The sequence below is a fragment of the Chelmon rostratus genome, chromosome 16 (genome assembly GCF_017976325.1).
Source record: "Chelmon rostratus isolate fCheRos1 chromosome 16, fCheRos1.pri, whole genome shotgun sequence".
In the NCBI taxonomy this organism is placed as follows: Eukaryota; Metazoa; Chordata; class Actinopteri; order Chaetodontiformes; family Chaetodontidae; genus Chelmon; species Chelmon rostratus.
In genome coordinates, this window is record NC_055673.1 from 2,158,597 (window position 1) to 2,179,712 (window position 21,116).

The 21,116-nt window shown below is 44.4% G+C and overlaps 1 protein-coding gene across 5 annotated transcripts in view; it reads right to left on the reverse strand.

Annotated features, from left to right (window-relative positions):
- Nucleotides 1–21,116, reverse strand: part of LOC121620150 (collagen alpha-1(XIV) chain) — a 149,505-nt gene that overhangs the window by 58,251 nt on the left and 70,138 nt on the right. For all 5 annotated transcript variants that reach the window (XM_041956114.1, XM_041956112.1, XM_041956111.1 and 2 more), the window contains 4 exons: nucleotides 17,526–17,655; nucleotides 10,843–10,965; nucleotides 9,232–9,381; nucleotides 4,073–4,189 (listed from right to left, as the gene is read on the reverse strand). In XM_041956114.1, coding sequence (XP_041812048.1) covers nucleotides 4,073–4,189; nucleotides 9,232–9,381; nucleotides 10,843–10,965; nucleotides 17,526–17,655 — 520 coding nt within the window. The remainder of the gene's footprint in view (nucleotides 1–4,072; nucleotides 4,190–9,231; nucleotides 9,382–10,842; nucleotides 10,966–17,525; nucleotides 17,656–21,116) is intronic.

Here is a 21,116-nt window from a genome sequence, read left to right on the forward strand (position 1 = left end):
ACGACTTCCAAATGGGATTATTCTAATACTGTGCAGGTACGCGTGCGGATGTTCAACGACAGCTAAACTAAATGCATTTCTTTATGCAGGGGAGGCAGAAGTCAGTTTAACCGCTGCAGGAGGAGGTTCAGTCGACTCAGCCAATTACAGCCAATTCTGAAGCTCTGTGGATATTTTGAACCTCACAGTGAAGCTTTAAAGCAAAACTACAGTGAGGTGGAGGGGGGGCTGCAGGGCATCGTAACCAGGTCAGAGGGCATCTCAGAAAAAGTGTTTAATGGTGGCTTAATAAAAGTATCTGGGCAGCAATGGAATATAAAAAAATGAAACCATGATCCAGATATTCGGTGCTGACGGAGGAATCCAGTCGATACTCCAGAACAAACAGTTTAAACAGCGTTTTTCAGGCAGATTTGATCACAAGTTTAACGATGTGGGAGTGACAGATTATTTTTATGATGATGTGTGTGTGGACCTTATTATCCCCCCAGGGAAAGGCTGAAGGCTGATCTCTGCAAACTTCACTTTGATTCAGCAGTAACTCTCTGTGCCATTATCAACTCTTCATTCTGTTGTTTCCCTGCCAGCTTCACCTCCCCTCTTTATTTCCCACCCATCCACACCAAAAACAGGAAAACTTAATCACTCCCCTCCTCCTCCTCTGGTAATTATTTACCAGCTGTGCAAACACAAGTCGTCATTTACCTCCATTGTGTGCTGAGAGAAGCGATAGCTCTGAGCTCCCTGAAGAAACACAGGATAGCTTCCATCATATGAGCCTTTTATGTGATGCTAATGACGGCCGTGTTGTTGCTGGAAGCCTGAAGGTGATGAATAACAGTCATTACCTTCCTATTTGGTGGATGGCGGCTGTATTAACAGTCGCTCTTACCTTTGAGGCGGTGACTGAAAGGTGGACGCGTGCGATCGAATCGGGCAGCACCATCTGCTGTTTGATGTTATTTTGGTGTGTTGTGAGTTCGCAATCAGTTTCAAACAAATGGGAAAATGCACAATTATTTCTGTTGGCGCTGATCCAGTTGGCTGCAGAGAATCAGAACAAGAATGTAACTTCAGTAATTGCACGGCTGTTTCACGAAGGTGACTTTGGATTTCTGACGGCTGAAGCGGGAGACGAACACATCAAAGCACATCAGACAAAAAAATGTTTTATAAAGAGTTTCATAAAGACTTTGCAGGTAATTTGAAGACAAGGTTAAAGTCTCTAAAGGGCTGAAAGAGGTTTATTGTTCGGTGCTTCTGATATTTCCCTTCAACGTCCAATATTTCAACATATAAGGTTTAACAGTTACAGTCACGTGGAATCTGCAGCGCAAAAGCCACTGAAACACTTTTAAAATGATCACAAGGCACCGAAAATCTCCCCTGAAACTGTTTGCTGAAGGTTTGCATGTGAGTGCGTCTCTTCTAGATTTCTATAGCTGCGTTTATATTTCAGTTGTTCGCAAAACAGTTCAAACGCGACTTGCAGGTGTTTCCATTGAACCGTGTTTTGCGAAACAGCCGAAATTCTCGTAAATTCTCGGACGACCCGCGAGATTTCATTTTGAGGAAGCTGTCCGAAAGTGTTACGCGTCTCGGGACACTGATTTCGGGAGCTGCTACGGCTGTTGCTGTATTTATTCTGAACGTGTAGTTGCTCAAAGGCGAAGCCCTTTACCGTTTTGGGAAGATATTTTATTTATCTTTTTTATACACAGAACATATTAAAATATATATTCAGAAAGATGTGAGGCAACAGTTGACTGTCATAAAACATGCAGCAGAGATGTGTGTGCGTGCTGTGCGTCGATACACAAAGCCCTATAATTAAAAAGCACATGCATGCTCCTGGCCTTGTAGGACTGCGCATACTCTAATGCACAAATGCTGAAGGTGAAATAAAGAAATGATCTGTTGACTTGGAGTGATCACTGATTTTATCACTTTGTTATTACACGAGGCTCTGACAGCGTCAGCTCGCGCCCGCGGAGCAGCAGCAGAGTACAGGACTGTGAATTACTGAAGTGTCCTTTGAACATATTTTCTATCAGCAATTATGTGTAAATATTAAAGTTAATGGCGTGCACGCGTGTCTCCCACAGAGCTGAGGTGCACACACTCATCACGATCGCAAACACAGCGCTGCACATCTGTGCGCACGTGTGTCTTTGAAGCTGACCTCGGTGACGTGTAAATGCGAAAAAAGTGTTTCCATTACACTTTTATATCGACACGTCTGAAAAAAAAAAACACCTCATGAGAGCGTAAAAATGTTTTTGCATTATTTGAGAGGATTTTCAAAATTTAGGTGTTTCCATTACCAGTTTTTTATTGCGATATTTAGGATTTGCGCATTTCTAGGGGCAATGGAAACACAGCTATCGTTCTGGTGGAATAATCACTCACAGTATGGACGTGCTCATAAACAGAAACACATTTCTATCCGGGAGAGAAACAGCTGAGTTCAGAGCTGATAATCTGATCCGAGCGTTTCCGTCTGACACACAAACCGCAGAAGGCGTCGAAATAACAACGCTCAGAAACTCGGGTTTGATTGTCTTCCTGTCTGCGGCGTTTCATCGAGACAGCTGCTTTCAGCCTACATCGATTTTCACCCCCCCACACACACGCCGAGCTTCAAATAGAAGCACTTGTTTTGCTGCTCTTGTTTCTACGAAACGATCGTCTCGCAATCAGAGAACATTCTGCAGGTGCAACCGAAACTTCATCACCTCGATGTGAAGAAACTAATTCTTCTCTGCTCCGTAAAGTTTACCTCTCAGAATAGACACAGCCGGGCGTAATTACCGCCACTCCTCTGACATCTCATTCCGACGCGCTTGGCAGGCATCATACCGACCTTTTGTCTTTTTTCCTGTATTTTACCTCACGCAGCAAATGTAAATGTCACCCCGGCTGCGGCCCGTAAGCCTTCCTCGTCTACAGAGCGGCTCAGTGTCCCGATCACACGGCTAAACCTTTAAGACTGTCAGCCTGTCTCTGAAAGACACAACAATATCTTTGTCATCTCAGGCTGCTTTGGGATTCAGAAAACTGGACACTCTCTGCGCTGCATACTCAAGCTCCCACTCGTGAAAGCATGAGAGAATGAATGAGGCCCCCCCTCCTACCAGCGCAGACATGCAGCGTAGGAGTCTGATGGTATGGCGCGATGCAGCCCACTCTCTAGCTGATGTAGTGGTTGCGATGCACAGTCACGTTCAGTAACCACGTCAGCCTCCACCAGATAATCCTGAGAGGAGAGGAGTGAGTATTTGTGTGCATGCATGTCGTCGCATTTGCATATTTCTCCCCACACACAGAGGTCTAGGTGATCTTCAGTATCTCAGAAAAAGACAGCTGGGCCATTAAAACGACGATAAAAAGCACCAACAAAACCATATTGACTGCAGCATGTTGGGAAATAAACTTGTTTACCATCTTTCCCAGATTCAGAACTGAAGATCAATATTGGTCCAGTTAGCTTAGCACAAAGATTACAAGCATCAAACGACCTGCACAAACCAGAACCTCGGTGGTTCGATCTCCGGCCCCTGCTGCCTGCATGTGGTGAACCCTAAACCCTGAGCCACCAGTGTATGAATGTGTGTGTGTGACTGCTGGTTTATGTCTGCTCTGATTGGTCGGTTAGACTAAAGACATGCTATATACATGCAGTCCATTTACCATTAGAGATGCTGCATGCAGCCACTGCCAAGCAGCATCTTTAATGCAGAAGAGAACCTACAATATTAAACATTGAACAAGCATAATGGGACGTGCCACAGCATTAGCTGGACGCGGTGTGTGTTCCATTAACGAGACTTCAGGTGGTCTGTATGGATTTATTCTCAGGGTTTTCTAGCACCACAGGAGGTTCAGTCACTGGTCGTTCCAATTACAATACTGTAATATGGAGGAATAACTACAGGTATCCCACCCTGAACTCCTCCTGATAAACTGCTCCTCACCTGAACACCTTCGGAAGGTGGGTGTGTTATGCAGACAAAGCAAATAAAGGACACCTCCAGATGTTCGGGGTCGTGTTTCTGTGTGTGTGTGAACTCACTGAGCAGGGACTCGATGGCCACTCTGTAGGTGCTGGCGTGTCGGTGCGGCTGCCACTGGGCGCACAAACTAGTCATCCGCGCCTGGTATGCACTCAGGTTAGTCACCCCCAGGTACACTGCAGGAGGCAAAGAGACACGTCATTAATCAAGAGTTTTTCCACGAAAAGCACTGAGTCTGAATGTTAAAGCATTTTTAACAACATTCACAAACACGTTGACATGCAGAAAGTTATTCTGGAATTCACTTCTTGAATTCTCTGTCGACTCTGAGCAGTGGATTTAGTCTCAACAGTGAATACGTGCGTCTCAATCTGTTTAAGTCCCACATTTTTAAATCTCTGCGGTCACAACGTACGGTGAAAATAATTTCAGTGTTTCCTTCTCTATTTCAACCAATTCAGAGTTAGTGATGGCTGTTAGAACAGTGGAAAGGTTTTGGTTAGTTTTATTTTGTTTTTGTAGTGTTTAAAGCGTGTTTTACGATGATAAAATCACTGTTTCTGTGAATGGAGTCTGGTGGCTTTGGCAGGAACGATACAGCAGCTGTTTCTGCTTAAACTAAAAAGGATCTCACTCTTGAAATAGAAGGTTTCTCTGCAGGGATCCTTTCCACAAAGTTTTCAGACACTTATTATAACAACCTGAGTCTGTCAGTGGCACAAACAAACACTGTTAGAGGACGCACATTGACAGTGCACGAACACTCAGAGGGATTCAACTGCAGCCTGTTTATTGGCTGTCGGCTGTGCGGCGCCGTTTGTCCGGGGGTCTCTTTGACTTTGTCTTGCAGCCTATGACATCCCATATAATTTCCCCCTGACTCCACTTCCTTTTATGACTGAAACACTGTCAAAAACTGCATTGAGATGTAAAAGCAAACTCGTTCTGAACTCTAAAAACATGCATTCAAGAGTTGTGAGCACTCGTCTAACCATGCTGCTGTAATAATAAGGCCGCTCTGCGCTCAGATCCGAGGAACCGCACGCCATCGTGCTTCCAGATGACAGTTAAAAATGTACATGTGAGTTATTTACAGACAGAGAAATGTAACTTCACTGACTCATACGACTGAGGCCTATGCACACACACACAAACACACACACACACCAGACACACACACACTTCATTAATGCGAATGGCAAGTGTGCACTTTTGAAAGCATCACTTGTTCTGAGACATTAGCTTCCATGTTCCTGTGAGTTGGTAATGGCCTCGTGCATCACAGTATATTTTACATTCACTCTGACTAAACAGGACATTTTCCAGTGGAGCCAAATATCTCATTTGCATTGTTTTGGACTCTGTGGATAAATGCATAATGTGTCTCTGCATAATATGATTTAATTAGAGGACACGAAGGGATTCTTAATGGATCATCTGAGCAGCATACTGCAGACAGCGGGAGAGAAAATATGACGGTAACTGTGAGTAAAATGGAACTATGGACTGTAAAAAAAAAAAAAAATCAGCAAAAAGCCTCTTTTTTGGCATCTGTTGCGTCAAACCACCTCTTGCCAAGTTAGAGCTCCTTGACAAGCACAACTATTGACCCATATCCTCTCACTGATGCCTGTGAATATTCTCATTCATCCAGGTCATTGTAAGCTTTAGGGCATTCAATCGTTCGCAACTGGACCTCGTCAGTTTGTCTTAGAAGACGTTTCGCCTCTCATTCGAGCAGGCTTCATCAGTTCGTACGCAACCAGACTAGATAGGACAGCTCTAGTCTAATGAAATGGTGTTAGGTTCAAGTATTTATCCCCTGAGTGAGACCAACCCCCAAAAACAAGAACGGTATCACTCTATTGTGAGGCAAACGATCCCCCATTAAGGCGGGGTGGGGTGCAACCCTTGGATGTCAACAACAGTCGTTAGCCTCGTTAGTGTCCCATTGTTGTCATTGGGCTCCAGGAGCCTCCCAATGAAAACAATGGGACACTAATGGGGGTTGGCCTCACTCAGGGGATAAATACTTGAACCTAACATCATTGCATTGGACTAGAGCTGTCCTATCTAGTCTGGTGCGCATGAACTGATGAAGCCTGCTCGGATGAGAGACGAAACGTCTTCTGAGACAAACTGATGAGGTCCTCTCACTGATGCGTTTGGTGACTTGAGTCCTGTGACAGGCCATCGAACATGTATAACGTGGTGGCCTTTACTATCTCACTGGCCCCATGTCCAATAATAATAATAACGATAAAAAACTTTATTTGTATAGCACCTTTCAAACTGATTCATGCCTCATCATTTCAGCTCTGCTAAAAACCAGAACCAAGAGGAGGGAGCACATTAGTTTTAGCTGCTCTGCACTGGCTTCCTGTAGCATTCAGAACTGATTTTAAGGTCCTCCTCCTTGTCGGCAAAGCCCTTAATGGGCTTGGACCGAGCTACAATGCTAACATTGCAACATTATCAATGTGATTTCATTGTTGTGAAGCACTTGGAGCTGCATTTCTTGCATGAAAGGTGCTATAAAATTTAAGTTTATTATCATTATTATCGTTTGCTATCTGTGAAGTTGTCGATTATTTCAACCAAACGCTCGGTGAAAAGGTATCACAGGAGAGTTGGTCTCCTTTTTGTCCTCAGCAACTGCGGAAGTTGTGCTGGTGTGTGACATTGACGCATCAGTCCACTCATCTCTTTTTGGTCCATTGGCTTCATTAACATGCTGCTGAGTAATATGACAGACGCTCCATCCACCTCCTGGGATCCCACTGGCCTCATATCATTAAACTCTCTCTTACAACTCCACCCATCTCTCCATCTCTCTTCTTACTTTGCCCATCTTCTTCAGGTTTATTCCCCTTCTTCTCGCCTCTTTTTCTTTGCCCCCCCTCCCCAAACTCGTCCTTCAAATCAACCAAGAAGAGCTTAATTATCATGCAGGCGAAGGAAGCTGCGGCTGCGATGCAAAGCGACGTGCGATCAACTTAAAGCTTCATGTTGGGACATTCAGCTGATACTCGCAGTGAGAGCTCTCACCCAGAGAGGAACGAGGCCGGATGAAAGGGGTGAGGTTCAGTGTCCCGCTCAAGGACACTTCAAGAGGACACGTGTTTTTTTGTTGGTTGCTTTGGCTGTCATGGTGATCAAAACCAGAGACCTTTCAGATTCAAAAAGGGCTATTTCACCAAGAGGCCGGCCTGCGGTGAGGTGGTTCATTATCATGCAGAGGAGGGAGATCCAGTGATTGATCGAACCGGGCCAGACACTCAGAGAGCCTCGGGGAGGGTCCACATCTCCAGTGAGATAACTGACATCTATTGTATCTACAGTTCGTTCCAGGGTCGGGTGTAATTAGGTGAGGTTGCCATGAAAGGTGTGACATGTGGAGATGTCTGCAGGCATCCGGCTGCTTCTCCGATTACATGAGAGGAGATTGTTTTATTCACGTTTATTCAAACAGGTGGAGGTGACAGAGAAGATTGATTACACACTACGGAAATGATCAGGTTTGGAAAATGCCAACAGAACAATTAAAGGATAACTTTCGTTTTTTCCAACCTGGACCTTATTTGTAGCATTAAATACGACCATTTACTCACCCAGACAACTTTGGTGGCATTTGGAGTCGTTTTGAAGAAATTAGCCCCAGAGGAGCGGCGCGTATATCCGTATAATGCGAGTACTCGGGGCATCCATGCGCAGCCTCTATATAACGCATAATCTGCAGAAACTCGTTCATATTCCAATATTTAGTTCTGATATGCTGGTGCTATTCCCCTCTGAGCCGGCGGTCGGCTAGTTTAGCTGTAGTTTGGCACAGCTATGGTTCGTTATTGCGTATTCGTGGCCGACCGCCGCAGAGTCAGCCGTGTTGTGGCTGGCTGCTCGCAGCGCGCGGCGTTCAGTAATGACATCATCCACGTCAGAGGTAGTTGTCTACAGACGCCGGATGTTGATAACATGCCACCACGGGCTCAGAGGGGAATAGCACCAGCATATCAGAACTAAATATTGGAATATGAACGAGTTTCTGCAGATTATGCGTTATATAGAGGCTGCGCATGGATGCCCCGAGTACTCGCATTATACGGATATACGCGCCGCTCCTCTGGGGCTAATTTCTTCAAAACGACTCCAAATGCCACCAAAGTTGTCTGGGGGAGTAAATGGTCGTATTTAATGCTACAAATAAGGTCCAGGTTGTAAAAAACAAAAGTTATCCTTTAAGTTACTGACGAGGTGATCTGAGAGCAGTCAGTCGGTCCGATGAGGGTTCATCACGACGTTAATGTCATGTGTTTCCCTGCTGAAGGAATGTTTTATCATGTGTTAAAGCATTTCACTCCGCTGGCATCAAGAGAAGCAACATTTACCTAATGTATCCTGATTTATTTTGGTTAAAGTGAAATTAGATGATGGTAACAGAACAGTTTATGGTGAACCGTGCCAATGAAATCAGTCCAATCCATCGTTCTGAGCAGAACTGCGGCGCAGCTGAAATCTGCTCGCGTGGTCACAACTCTCTGTCCTCTAATTAGCATTGAATGAGCACGAAGGTGTTAACAGCTAAAGTGTCTGAAAAAAAGTCTTCAAAATTTAAAAGACATTTTGCAGTTTGTGCAAGTTTCTCTCCGACTGCAGCTGCTGCTGTCATGGAGGTCGAGACAATAATAATCTTTTTCAAATAAGGGTTAAAATGAGCATTCAACAGCTGGGAAAAAAAAGAGCTATGATGCTGTTTGGAGTTCATGCAAATGAGCTGAGATGTGCAAATTAGTCATTTAACTGTGGTTAAAACAATTTCAAGCATTCGAACAGACACAAATACGGAGTTTTAGCTAAATATAACTGGACTAATGAGGTTTGGGATAAACTAACGCTGGATTTATTATCCTGCAATCAAACATACAGTTACTTCACGGAAAAGGAAATGTAGTGTCACATTACATTTTTGTATATTATTATTATTTTACATTATTATTTTTTTATTTTGTGTCATGAAAATGATTTGATAGAAACAGAATCGTACGATTCACGTTGATTCACAACAACAAAATAAAAACATTTTAAAGTTGGTAGATAACTTGGAAACATGCTGCAGCTTTTGTTTATTGGTTCTTTTATTGTGGATTTATATTCAGCTGGGGCCCAAATGTGTGATCAGCACGTTCCAGCCTCAAACTAAAGGCACGGAGGACGGACTTACAGGACTTGGCCCTCCCTGAAAGGGCCTCGCTGGATCCCGTGGTGTAGGACGCGATGACCTTCACGCTGTACTCCGTCCCGCTCAGCAGGTTGACGATCAGCATGGTGTTCACGTCCTCGCCGACGAAGGTCTCCAGAGCCGGTCCGGGGGCTGCGGAGGGGCGGGATAATTGAGGTGACACGTTAAGGAGGAGCAAACGGTCAGTGGATGGAAGGAGCACAGAGGAGCAGCTTCTGAGATCCTCATTAGCTTCAATTCCAGTCAGCCGGAAAGGATGGAAGAAAAAACCCTGCAGACCGCAGCGCGGTTAGACAACACTTCGGTTTTAGGTTTGCAATTTGTTGTTTGGGTTCATTCGTATTATATTTAGGTAGGGGTGCACGATAGTTATCGGGCCGATAACAGGAAATTATGACGTCATTCCGATAAGTCCAATATCATGACAAACAGCCCAGATAACATATGTTTTTGTCAGCCTCGCTCCCACTATGAGACCCGAATGGCCTGCAGTGAATGCTGCGTTCATGTGACGTTGGCATAATCAGAAAAACTCTTTGTCACTGGGAAAAATCAAGAATACCCTCTCATGCCAGAAAACAACTCGATAACTCGGTCATAATTTTGTTAGTTGCTGACTTGAATTAACATTCGCAGCATTTTTACACATGTTACACATAAAAAATAGAAACATGAACTTAAAAAGGCAGAAAGAACGACTACCAAACGAGGGAATGGGGGAATGTACGTTACACCGTGAATGCAACATGCGGCACAGCGTGCTTATGAAAACAGAGTTCAGACTTCTTCAAAGTTTCAGAAGAAGACAGTTCACTGTTTATTCGTAACAAATGGTCAGCCACCTGAAACATAACCACCGCTTTGGCGGAGTTTGGAAAGCGTATGAGGACGGCCGGCCTGCTAAAGACGCTAGCGTTAGCAAGCCAGCCGCAAAGAAGCCACCGGGACTGACACACGGCGGCGAGGCTTTCGAAAAATCCAAGAAATTTGCCAAAGATGACCCACGGGCTGAGGTTATTGAAGATTTAATCATGGACGTGATGGTGCTTGACTTACTATGGACTGCCCTTCTTCAGTCTGTTTACATAGATGAGTCTAAGTAAGGGATCATGTATCTTTCTTCAGGATGACATAGAAGCCCGACGCGAAGCGGTGGGGTTTATTTCTCCATAGGAACCGTCTCACTATACGTTATCCCGCTTAGAACACGGCTCACTACTAAAGCATTCAATAATGTGACATAAAATAGTGATTAAAACACATTTTATTGATTTAAAATGAGCCTACTCGTCTGTCACATCTCTCACTGCGCAGCGGCTCTGAAAGTAAACACGTACGTTGCGTAGCAACCGCCTCTCACTGTGCGCCGCTGTTTTGGGTTTTGTTTGTGGTATTGATGATAGGTATATGTGTGTGTTATCGGTATCGGCCTTTAGGAGCTGAAAGTTATCAGTATCGGTTTTAAAAAACAGTTATCGTGCATCATTACTGACAGCACATTAAATATTACGAATAGGAATACAAATAGTGTTTGAACTCATTTAAATGACACCACAAAGTTGGTGTGTGTGAGCGCATGTGTGTGTAAATCACCGGACACAGGCTGGTAGACGACTCTGTAGCCCATTGTGGGTGAAGGTGGAGCATCCCAGCTGATCCTGAAGCGGTTGTACCATTCCTCCGATACCCGCAGGTTCCTGGGAGCCGAGAGGGGAACTGAGGGGCCGAAGAAAAAGAGGAAAAACGAACAAACATTAAGACAGCACTCGAGTTTTTAAATGGATTTGATCCGTGTGAATCCTGCACTGTGTTTACACAGTGTGTGTCAAAATTGACTCGGTCTGATTTGACTGCTTTTAAAGCACGAAGTATAAAATAATCATCAAATTCTGTGTTGAACCTTTTTAGTCAACTTGTTTCCAACACATCAACATACATTTTACTCTTATTTTTGTAATGTTTGATATAATAGATGTAATTTATAAAAAATTACACTTCATTTTTGATTAAAAAAAACAGAAATTCTGATTATTTTGACCATGGTTATGATCTGAGGCACATAAACTGATGTATTATCACAGACTGGCACATGTCAAAGTTCAGTCAGGACACTGTTTTGAAATAATGTAAAATTTTTTAATGGCAGCAAATAGTCACACCTGACCCGGTGTGGTTTGACTGTTTATAAAGCATGAAGTATAAATGTGTGTGTGTGTGTGTGTATGTGTTTATTGTACTGGAAAGCACAATAGTATGATCCATTATACCACTTATTGTGGCCGGGTCAAATTTGACCGGGAGATGGTATAAATTTTAATAAAACACACATAATTGAAAGAATATAGTCATAATTAATTTTACTTGCAAAGAGCATAGTGTGGAACCATCCATGTCATTTTCAAGCAATTATATCAGAGAAAACCATAGTAATGATATGCAAACACTCGAAAACGGGTCAAAATTGACCCGAAGACAACAGGAGGGCTAAGGTAAATCAACCTGAATGAAAGCAAATCTATGAATAAAATTTTATTGTGAAAGTCTAATTCTCTGCATGTCAGAATGATTAAAAAAGCGCTTCATTAAAGGAAACTGTCATCACGGAGCAGAGGGAGAAAAGCCAAAAGGAACCACGTCGGCAAGAGGAAGATAACGAGGAAGAGCCAGAGAAGGATGAGAGCTTGATAACACTTAATAAAATTTCAGCAGTCAGCACAGTGGCACATGTGAGACCGTTTGATGGTGCAGTGTGGAACTGAATCCGTCTGCCGGAGAGACACTGAACCCGGAGGAGTCGTCACTGGGATGAACGCGGGACAGAAGTTTGGAAAATGGAAATAATGGCAGGATTAGAAAGTTTCTTTCTTCGAGGAACGTGTGATTTTCAACCCATCTGTGCACCCACACACATCTGTAACCTCTGCGCAGTCCGTCCTGTTCCTCCTGAGCCACGATAGACTCAAATCCTCTGAAGATCCCCCTGCCTAATGGGAAACCAGAGACCTGTTCAGGTCTAAATCCCCGAGTGATTCTGCTGCTCGTTCTGTTGCACATTTAAAATGCTAAAAACCTCCAATCATTCTCTCCATGTTCCATCATTCCTCCCTGAGTATCCATCCCTCTCGCCGTTTAACGAGCTGAAACCTCCACATTACCGCCTCTTCTGCCTCATTTTCCCTCTTCACCTTCCAAAAAGCCAATCATCCTCTCGATGCTCGGCCACACTCCCACCTCTCCGTCTGCATCCTCGCATGTTCGCATCCGCACGTCACACCTGTCTCTGCTGCTGTGCTATCTGTCTTTTCTGTGTCTTCGCTGGTCCTGAGAAAATTACTTTCATCCTCTGAGCTCTCTCTGCCACTCCTGCCGGTATGTTTTCACCCTTCAGGCCTCGTGGTCAGGAGAAACTGGAGATTTAAGGTCCAGGCCGTTAATGACCAAAGGAGCGTTTCCAACAGTCGAGAACATCTTTAAGAACTAACTCAGTGAAACACTAACTCTGCATTACCGTACAGTTTACAACATCACAAAGTAAATCGTCACATCTGTAGCTGCGTTTCCATTGGCCCTAGAAATGCACAAATCCTAAATATCGCAATAAAAAACGGTAATGGAAACACCTACATTTCGAAAATCCTCTCAAATATCGCAAAAACCTTTTTACGCTCTCATGGGGTGGTTTTTCAGACGTGTTGATATTTAGTTGTATCGCAAAAGTGTAATGGAAACACTTTTTTCGCATTTACACGTCTCCGAGGTCAGCGGACTCTACGTTTCAGGCCGGCCGCATGCAGACAAATATAACGTTGTCAGTTTTGTCGTGTTTGTATGTTTTCTGGATCTCAATAAGTAGCAGACAAAAACACTCCAGCTGTTCCAGCTGTCACGCTGGCTGATCTGTTAAAGACAATCCGACAGCTGTGATCTCGTCCTGTGTCACTTTGCAAAATCTAATCATTCCGTTTTCATTAATCGTGAGATGAACTTGTGATGAGTGTGTGCACCTCAGCTCTGTGGGAGACACGCGTGCACGCCGTTAACTTTAATCTTTACACATAACTGCTGATAGAAAATATGTTCAAGGGACACTTCAGTAATTCACAGTCCTGCATTCTGCTGCTGCTCCGCCGCTGCTGCGAGCCGACGCTGTCAGAGCGCGCTGACGCTGTCAGAGGAGCCTCGTGTAATAACAAAGTGATCAATAATAGGCCATTAAAATCAGTGATCACTCTAAGTCAACAGCTCATTTCTTTATTTCATCTTCAGCATGTGCTTTGTAATTATAGGGCTTTGTGTTACGTTTTACCGACGCACAGCACGCACACACATCTCGCGGGAGGTCCGAGAACTTACGAGTATTTCAGCTGGTTCGCAGAAACACTGTTCAATGGAAACACCTGCAAGTCACATTCGAACTTCGACGAAATTTCAGAAATATCGCTTTTATTTTGCGAACAACTGTAATGGAAACGCAGCTTGTAATTGTCGCTTTCTGCTCTACTGCTGCACGATACTGGAAAAAACTGACACTGCAATATTTTTTACCTCTAATATAAACTGCTATATGAAAAAAATACAAGAAAACAATCATTTTAATAGTTCAGGTTCCCCTTCTGCTTCCACCGCACATGGTACAGCCCTCAGGCACCCCTCCAGAAACCAGCTTGGACTGCTCCACGTCCAGCGTGCTTCTGGTTGTTCGATAAATTGACGCTGACTGTTGATGAAGTTAAAGTGCACCCCTTCAGCAGAGCAACCTGGGAAATGAGCAAACTCCCTGTAGGCGATCCAAGAAACCTCAAATCAGACTAAACTATGTTACATCAGAGACACTTTTCCTCTACTTCATTCCTGGAAAATGTTCAATTCTTTTGTATCGAGCTGTAAAAAAGTTGACGTTTTTGAGTTCATTTGCCTCACTTGACGTTGCTCATCCTGCAACGTGACGTGATGTCGATGCTGAAACGATAGACAGTACTCTGCAGCCGTATCCTAAACTGTTACCATTCCACTTTTCTCAATATTCACAGACGCTGAGATGCCAAAGCAACGCAAACACAAACGTGCTGAGGGAACAACGACCTGACTTTTACTTCCTGAGGATTATACTTCCCGGGACTATTTGGCAAAAAGAGCCATATTCAGGCTCAGGATGTCCAGAATCATCACCATGTGCCATGGCCGAACAGAGGAATAATAATAATAATACTTCTAATAACAAATCAATAAATCAATATTAAAGGACCAAAGAAACTGACTGAAAGCAGGGAAACACAAACACGCCTCTGCAGCGTGTGGGGACAAACCTCTGAATCATTTCACCATCGTGTCATCATCTTCTGTAACTGTGCAATTTATTTCCCTCCTTTCATTTCCGTCCAATCAGCATCCGGCGGCCTCCACGTCCCTGACAGCTTCAGGTCTTCAGATTACGCTAAATGTCCCTTTTCACCGCTCTAATCTTTCTACCGTCTCTACCTCTGCAAAACACGCACACAAAATCACGAAACGAACGTGACCCTCTGGGTGCAAAATTTATGTTTCACCCTCATTTTACTCAGTTCGTTAAAGCCTCTGTCGTTTCCCTCAGCGATCAGCATTCAGATCCAAATCCTCTTTAGGGTTTCTGTGATTGAAAGTTTCCCCCCAGACTGCACTTCCACTGCTGTCACACTGACTATCTTCACTCCTGCAACACAAACCTTCAGCTTCTCTTTGAGCCAACAACAGATTCAAATCCATCAAAACCGAAATCTTTACACCAGAAAAACTTAATAAATTTAATATGCAGATACCTGATTTATGCAACAGATGCGGAGGAGATAAGGGTACGTTGTTTCATCGTCTATGGTCCTGTACCAAAGTAAATGAATTTTGGGAAGAGGTAAGAGCCGTATTACAGGAGATATTATCAATAGAGTTAGATATGGAACCTAAATTATTTCTTCTGGGCTTATATCCTACAGGTTTGAACACAGATAGCTGTCAAAAGCTCTTCATAAATATAAGAATATTACAAGCTGAGAGAGTGAGAGCTCTGTCGTGGAAGAAGATCGGCAAACCAAGCATCGGGCAGTGGTTCAAAGAATTGTCTTTATGTTTGCCACTGGAAAAAATAACATATACTTTAAAAGATAAGCAAGAAATGTTTCAGAAAGTGTGTGGGGGGGTTATATTTGGTATATTAAGAACAAAGATTTGTCTAATTTGCTGAGCGAAACTGGGACAACGTAACTACTCCCAGTACAGGAGAACAATCATGAGCTGCACTTTGTTTTTCTTTTCTATTTCTTCTTTCACCTCATGGATGCTGTTTTTGAATGTACCTGATGTCTGTTTATTTGTTTGTTTACTGTTAAATATGTGTGTGTAACTTTGATATATCTGCACAAAACTTCAATAAATATATTGTTTAAAAAAATAAATCTTTAAAAATGCTGTTTGGGCTTTTACAGCAGCTGCTCCACATTAAACAGGCAACAATGTGCTGAAGGTGTGAAGATCAAACAGCGTCAGTGAGCGTGTGTCGTCCTCTCTGTATTCCCCCCCACACCTCTCCCACTGATCCCCCCGTCCCTCGGTGGATCAAACTCTCATATCATTCTGCCTTTTCTGTCACTTTATCGATCTTCGGGTTGTCGTCCTCTCTGCATTCCGCGTCGTGCCTCCCTCGGCGTTCACGCCATCCCTCATAGGTTCAAATCCCCAGATTACAGCAGCTCCCTCCGTCACGTCGTCCATCTTCGCTGTGAAAAACCCAATCACCTCCCCTCTCTGCATTCCCCGGGCGATCATCTCATCCCTCACTCGCTAACAGGAGCCATTCATCATCACCGGGCGTCGGAGGCCCCATCGTTTAGAACTGGAGAACGTCGTTAGCGTCTGCTAATGTGCGTAACGCGCCGCGCGGGGAGACATGATGGGACGGGGCGGAAAGATGAACGACTCGAATTTAACGTTTCCTCCTCGCTGAAAGTCGAGCGTTTGCTCTGTCGTGCACTTGGCAGCAGAGAAAATCATTAGCCTCTGCTGGTGCACTCACGGCAGCATTCAGTCACATCCAACGATGGGGGGGAGAGAACGCCTCCCCGCCAAAGGTCTGTCTGCAGCGCCGCAGTAAAGAAAACGGATGGTGAACATCGAGCCAGTGAGACAGGCTGCTATCTCCTTTAACTCCACTTGAGTTAATGAGCTGCACTGGGACACAGGAGGGGTGGAAGCAGAAAACACCTGAGCAAAGAGCCCCCCTCCAATGAGAACGTCTCTTTAAACACATTCAGCAGTTAATGGAGGCGCTGCGAAGAAGAACCGAGAAGTTTTAGTGGGGAAGGCTGCTGTAATTAGATTTCCTGACAATCAGTAAGACACATTACGATAGATTTTATGTCAAGTTATTCCTCTAAACCGAAGGTTCGACTGCAGCGTTCCCTGCAGACTTTCATTTATTTCTAATTTCCTTCTGAATGACTAAACCACTCAGCGTCTCGCTTCTATCTGAACTGAATTCAAACAGAGGATTTACTCATTAAAGAAAGCTGTTTTTTAGCTGCATCCGTTAAACGACGGCAGAATGAGGTCTTAAATTAACAGGTGCTCCCACACGTTTCTCTGTGGGTTTCCAGTTTCACGCGAGTTAATCCTTTTCATTTGTTTTGGTGACAAGAACGACTCCCTCTCCGTCCACCTCCACTCCCCCCCCGGCATCGGTCCCGCAACGTCTGTCCTGCTAACGAGACGCAAGACGTCCTCGAGAAGACGAACAGCGAAAAAGTTACCATGTTTGTTTCAGGGTTTAGTTTAAGTCAGACACTGAGGGGGGGGAATATTCCTTTCATCTTCATTTCATCTAAAATTTAGTCTCATAGGAGCTGGGCAGAGGTTAGAGTCACACACACACACACACACACACACACACACGCACACACACACACCTGATGTGTGTAGCTGTGCACCGGCACATTGTTTCTTGTCTTTTTATTCCTCTGATTCCTGAACGACCTGTTCTCAGTCCCAGAGCGCCAAACAGCGGCGCTTTGTCGCACGCCGCGGAGGCTCGTACAGACGCTCCTCGTGCATCAGGTCCAGTGTAAAAACACCCGAGGCACACAAAGCCTTCCTGCCTCGCTCACACGCGGCTCGGGCTGTGAAACGGCTGCAGTTTGTTTAGGTTTGTTTGTTTATTCTTGGTTTCACCTTTGACCCCGGTCTCCCGGGTGACAGCCGTGTGTCTGACACGATGACAATGATATAAAAGACAAATGCTGAGCGTCACTTACGCGTTCGTCCCATTCGAGAAGCCGCCGGTCCGTCTCCATCAGGGTAAACAGGAGTGATGGTGACTTTGTACTCTGTGTCTGACAGCAGGGGCTGCAGAACCAGGCTGTTCTGACCTGTGGGCACCGTCCTCTGCAAGCAGAAATTCATTCAGGTTTAAAAACAACCATTAATTAATTCATCATTAAAAGTTTGAAATCAACCAGTGTTGAATCTGCACAAACGTGGTGATTTTGATGAGGCTGTAAAGGCGAACTGAGACGGAGAAGCCTGTTTAACACGTCATTCAGGGTGAAGCTCAGGAGGTGCAGTGGGTCATCCTCTAGTCACAGGGGTTGGTAGTTTGACCCCCCAACTCTGACTGTCCACTGTTGAACATGGAAGTTCTTGGGCAAGACATTGAAGGCCACACTGCTCCCGATGGTCGGGTCAGCGCAGTTAAATTAGAAAGTTGCCATTCATCATTAGGACCAAACTCAAGTTCGATCACAAGAAATAGAATTTCTGAGGAAATAACAAAATCTTTGGTCCACATGGTCTCACTACCAGCCAATGAAACACGTGGATGGCAGCATGACATCATCTTTTGTTCTTTTACGTTGAAGCAGTTTGTGTTTGTGCATCTTCAGTTGAGACTAAATGTATGTTTCTATCAACGTATTTCATTTGACTTCCAATCAATCGACTCCAAAGTGTTTTTGTTGCCTAAATTAACCACAGTCTGGATGCGAGCCCTGGACTCTGGGTCAGAGTCCTGCACTTTGTACACCCACCAACTGCCAGACCACCTCCCTGTGACTCAAACCCAGGACGTAAACGTAGTGTTTCATTCGCTCAAACAAACTGTGGCTCTGAACACGATCCAGGCAGCGATGTCAGCGCGGGGTCATTCTGAATGCTAATGAGTTGTATAATAAAAAAAAAACTGCTAGGAGACGGAGTTGAGCCATGGATGCTAACCACCCAAACAACCAAACAGCACTTCACCCTCCACAGTCAGGAGGATCAACATAGATATTTACTGACCTAAAACTGATTCAGATGACTGTTTTCTTTTTAAAATCCTTTTTTGCATTTTTAAATTGGATCTCATTACTTTATTTAACGTTACACCGCACAGATACTGCGAGAGCAAACAGTGTGAGGTGTCGCGCTGACAGCAGAAGCTGTGACAGCAGGACAGTCTGACTGTTGAGCTCACACACGCTGACTCCTGCATCCCTGGAAACCATCCTGAAGAAACCTGATTCTGGTGGATTAATGTGTTTTTACGTGGCAGCGCTTCTTCTGGGATTCATTCTTAAATGAACTAAAAAAAAAGCAAATTAAAATTTTAAAGTAGCGAGCACCAAAAACTAAGCAACCGTGTTCGCCTTTTAATGGAGGTGAAGCAGCGAGAGCGGCTGCGGCGAGGCTCGAGCTGTCAGGTGCTGCAGAGGTTAATTGAGTCCAGGTTGCTTCCTCACCTGTCTGTGAACTGCGGCCTTTCGTTAACACTGATCCCTGATGACTCGCTCGTCCAGGTGAAGCTCTTCTGTTCCTTTACCCTGCAGGCTTCTTTTCTCTCCTCCTCTCTTTGTTTCCAATCTGTTCTTTATCAGTTAGAATTACTGATCTACGCTCACCGGCCACTTTATTAGGTACACCTGTCCGACTGCTCGTTAACACAAATTTCTAATCAGCCAATCACATGGCAGCAACTCAATGCATTTAGGCATGTAGACGATCTGCTGCAGTTCAAACCGAGCATCAGAACGGAGAAGAAAGGTGATTTAAGTGACTTTGAACGTGGCGTGGTTGTTGGTGCCAGACGGGCTGGTCTGAGTATTTCAGAAACTGCTGATCTACTGGGATTTTCACATCTCCAGGGTTTACACAGAATGGTCCGAAAAAGAGAAAATATCTCATGAGCGGCAGTTCTGTGGGTGAAAATGCCTTGTTGATGCCAGAGGTCAGAAGAGAACGGCCAGATTGGTTCGAGCTGATAGAAAGGCAACAGTAGCTCAAATAACCACTCGTTATGGTATGCAGAAGAGCATCTCTGAACGCACAGCACATTGAACCTTGAGGCAAACGGGCTCCAGCCGCAGAAGACCACATCGCGTGCCCATCCTGTCAGCTAAGAACAGGAAACTGAGGCTACAATTCGCACAGGCTCAACAAAACTGGACAATAGAAGATGGAAAAACGTTGCCTGGTCTGATGAGTCTCAGATGGTAGGCTCAGAATTTGGCGTCAACAACATGAAAGCATGGATCCATCCTGCCTTGAATCAACGGTTCAGGCTGGTGGTGGTGGTGTAATGGTGTGGGGGATATTTTCTTGGCACACTTTGGGCCCCTTGGCACCAATTGAGCATCGTTTCAATGCCACAGCCTGCCTGAGTATTGTTGCTGACCATGTCCGTCCCTTTATGACCACAGTGTACCATCTTCTGATGGCTGCTTCCAGCAGGATAACGCACCGTGTCATAAAGCTCGAATCATCTCAGACTGGTTTCTTGAACATGACAATGAGTTCACTGTACTCAAACGGCCTCCACAGTCACCAGATATCAATCCAACAGAGCCCCTTTGGGACGTGGTGGAACGGGAGATTTCGCATCATGGATGTGCAGCCGACAAACTGCGTGATGCTCTCATGTCAATATTGACCAAACTCTCTGAGGAATGTTTCCAGGACCTTGTTGAATCTATGTGACGACAGATTAAAGCATTTCTGGAGGCAAAAGGGGGTCCAACCCGGTACTAGCAAGGTGTGCCTAATAAAGTGGCCGGTGAGTGGGTTTAGTGCTGTATGATATGTTCTAGTATTCAGTATATAGTTATAAATTGTGTAAAGATGCAAACATGGGATGTTTAACAGATTGTGGATTGACAGAAAATGCATCAGCAACAGTTTCAATAATCGATCAGTTTGGAAGTTTCAGTCTCCAATTGATGATTTTCAAGCTTTTGTATGATTGAAAAGTGGACATCTTTGGACAACATGAAGAGGTCACCTTGGACCAAACCATTAATTGTTTAATTGCAGAAACAATCAACAGAGAATTAAAGTAATCCTTAGCCGCAGTCCAAATATCAGAATACAGACAGACTGTATCTATTGTGATGTAGTTCTCTGTCAGGAAATTCAACTGGAAAACATTTTAAAACTAAAATAACCACATGGCAGATCACAGATGTCTGTTTCGGTTAATATAGTGAATTAAACAACTGACAAATCAAGGTTCACACATCACATCACATGACAGCTCGCTGCCCACAGACGCCGAAGCGACCGCAGACATCGAGGAATGAGTCGAATCGTTTTGTCTGGTCTGTCTGCCATCCTGTTGTGCTTTGTATTAATTCATGTTCATTTTTATCTTTGTGTGTGTGTGTGAATCACTTGTGTCTGTTTAAATAAAGCTTTGCTTACTTAACTTTGAAGCATTTCAGCGTTTGGTGCTTTTATCTATGCAGCTGGCTGTTCATATGTTTGAACACAGAGCTGCTCTCTCGCTGCTTGACTCCTGTTTTTCCCTCCAGACGAGCAGAGCGACGGTTGCTTCGTTCTGTAACATGTTAAAGGTTGAGCTGCGTGTGTGCACG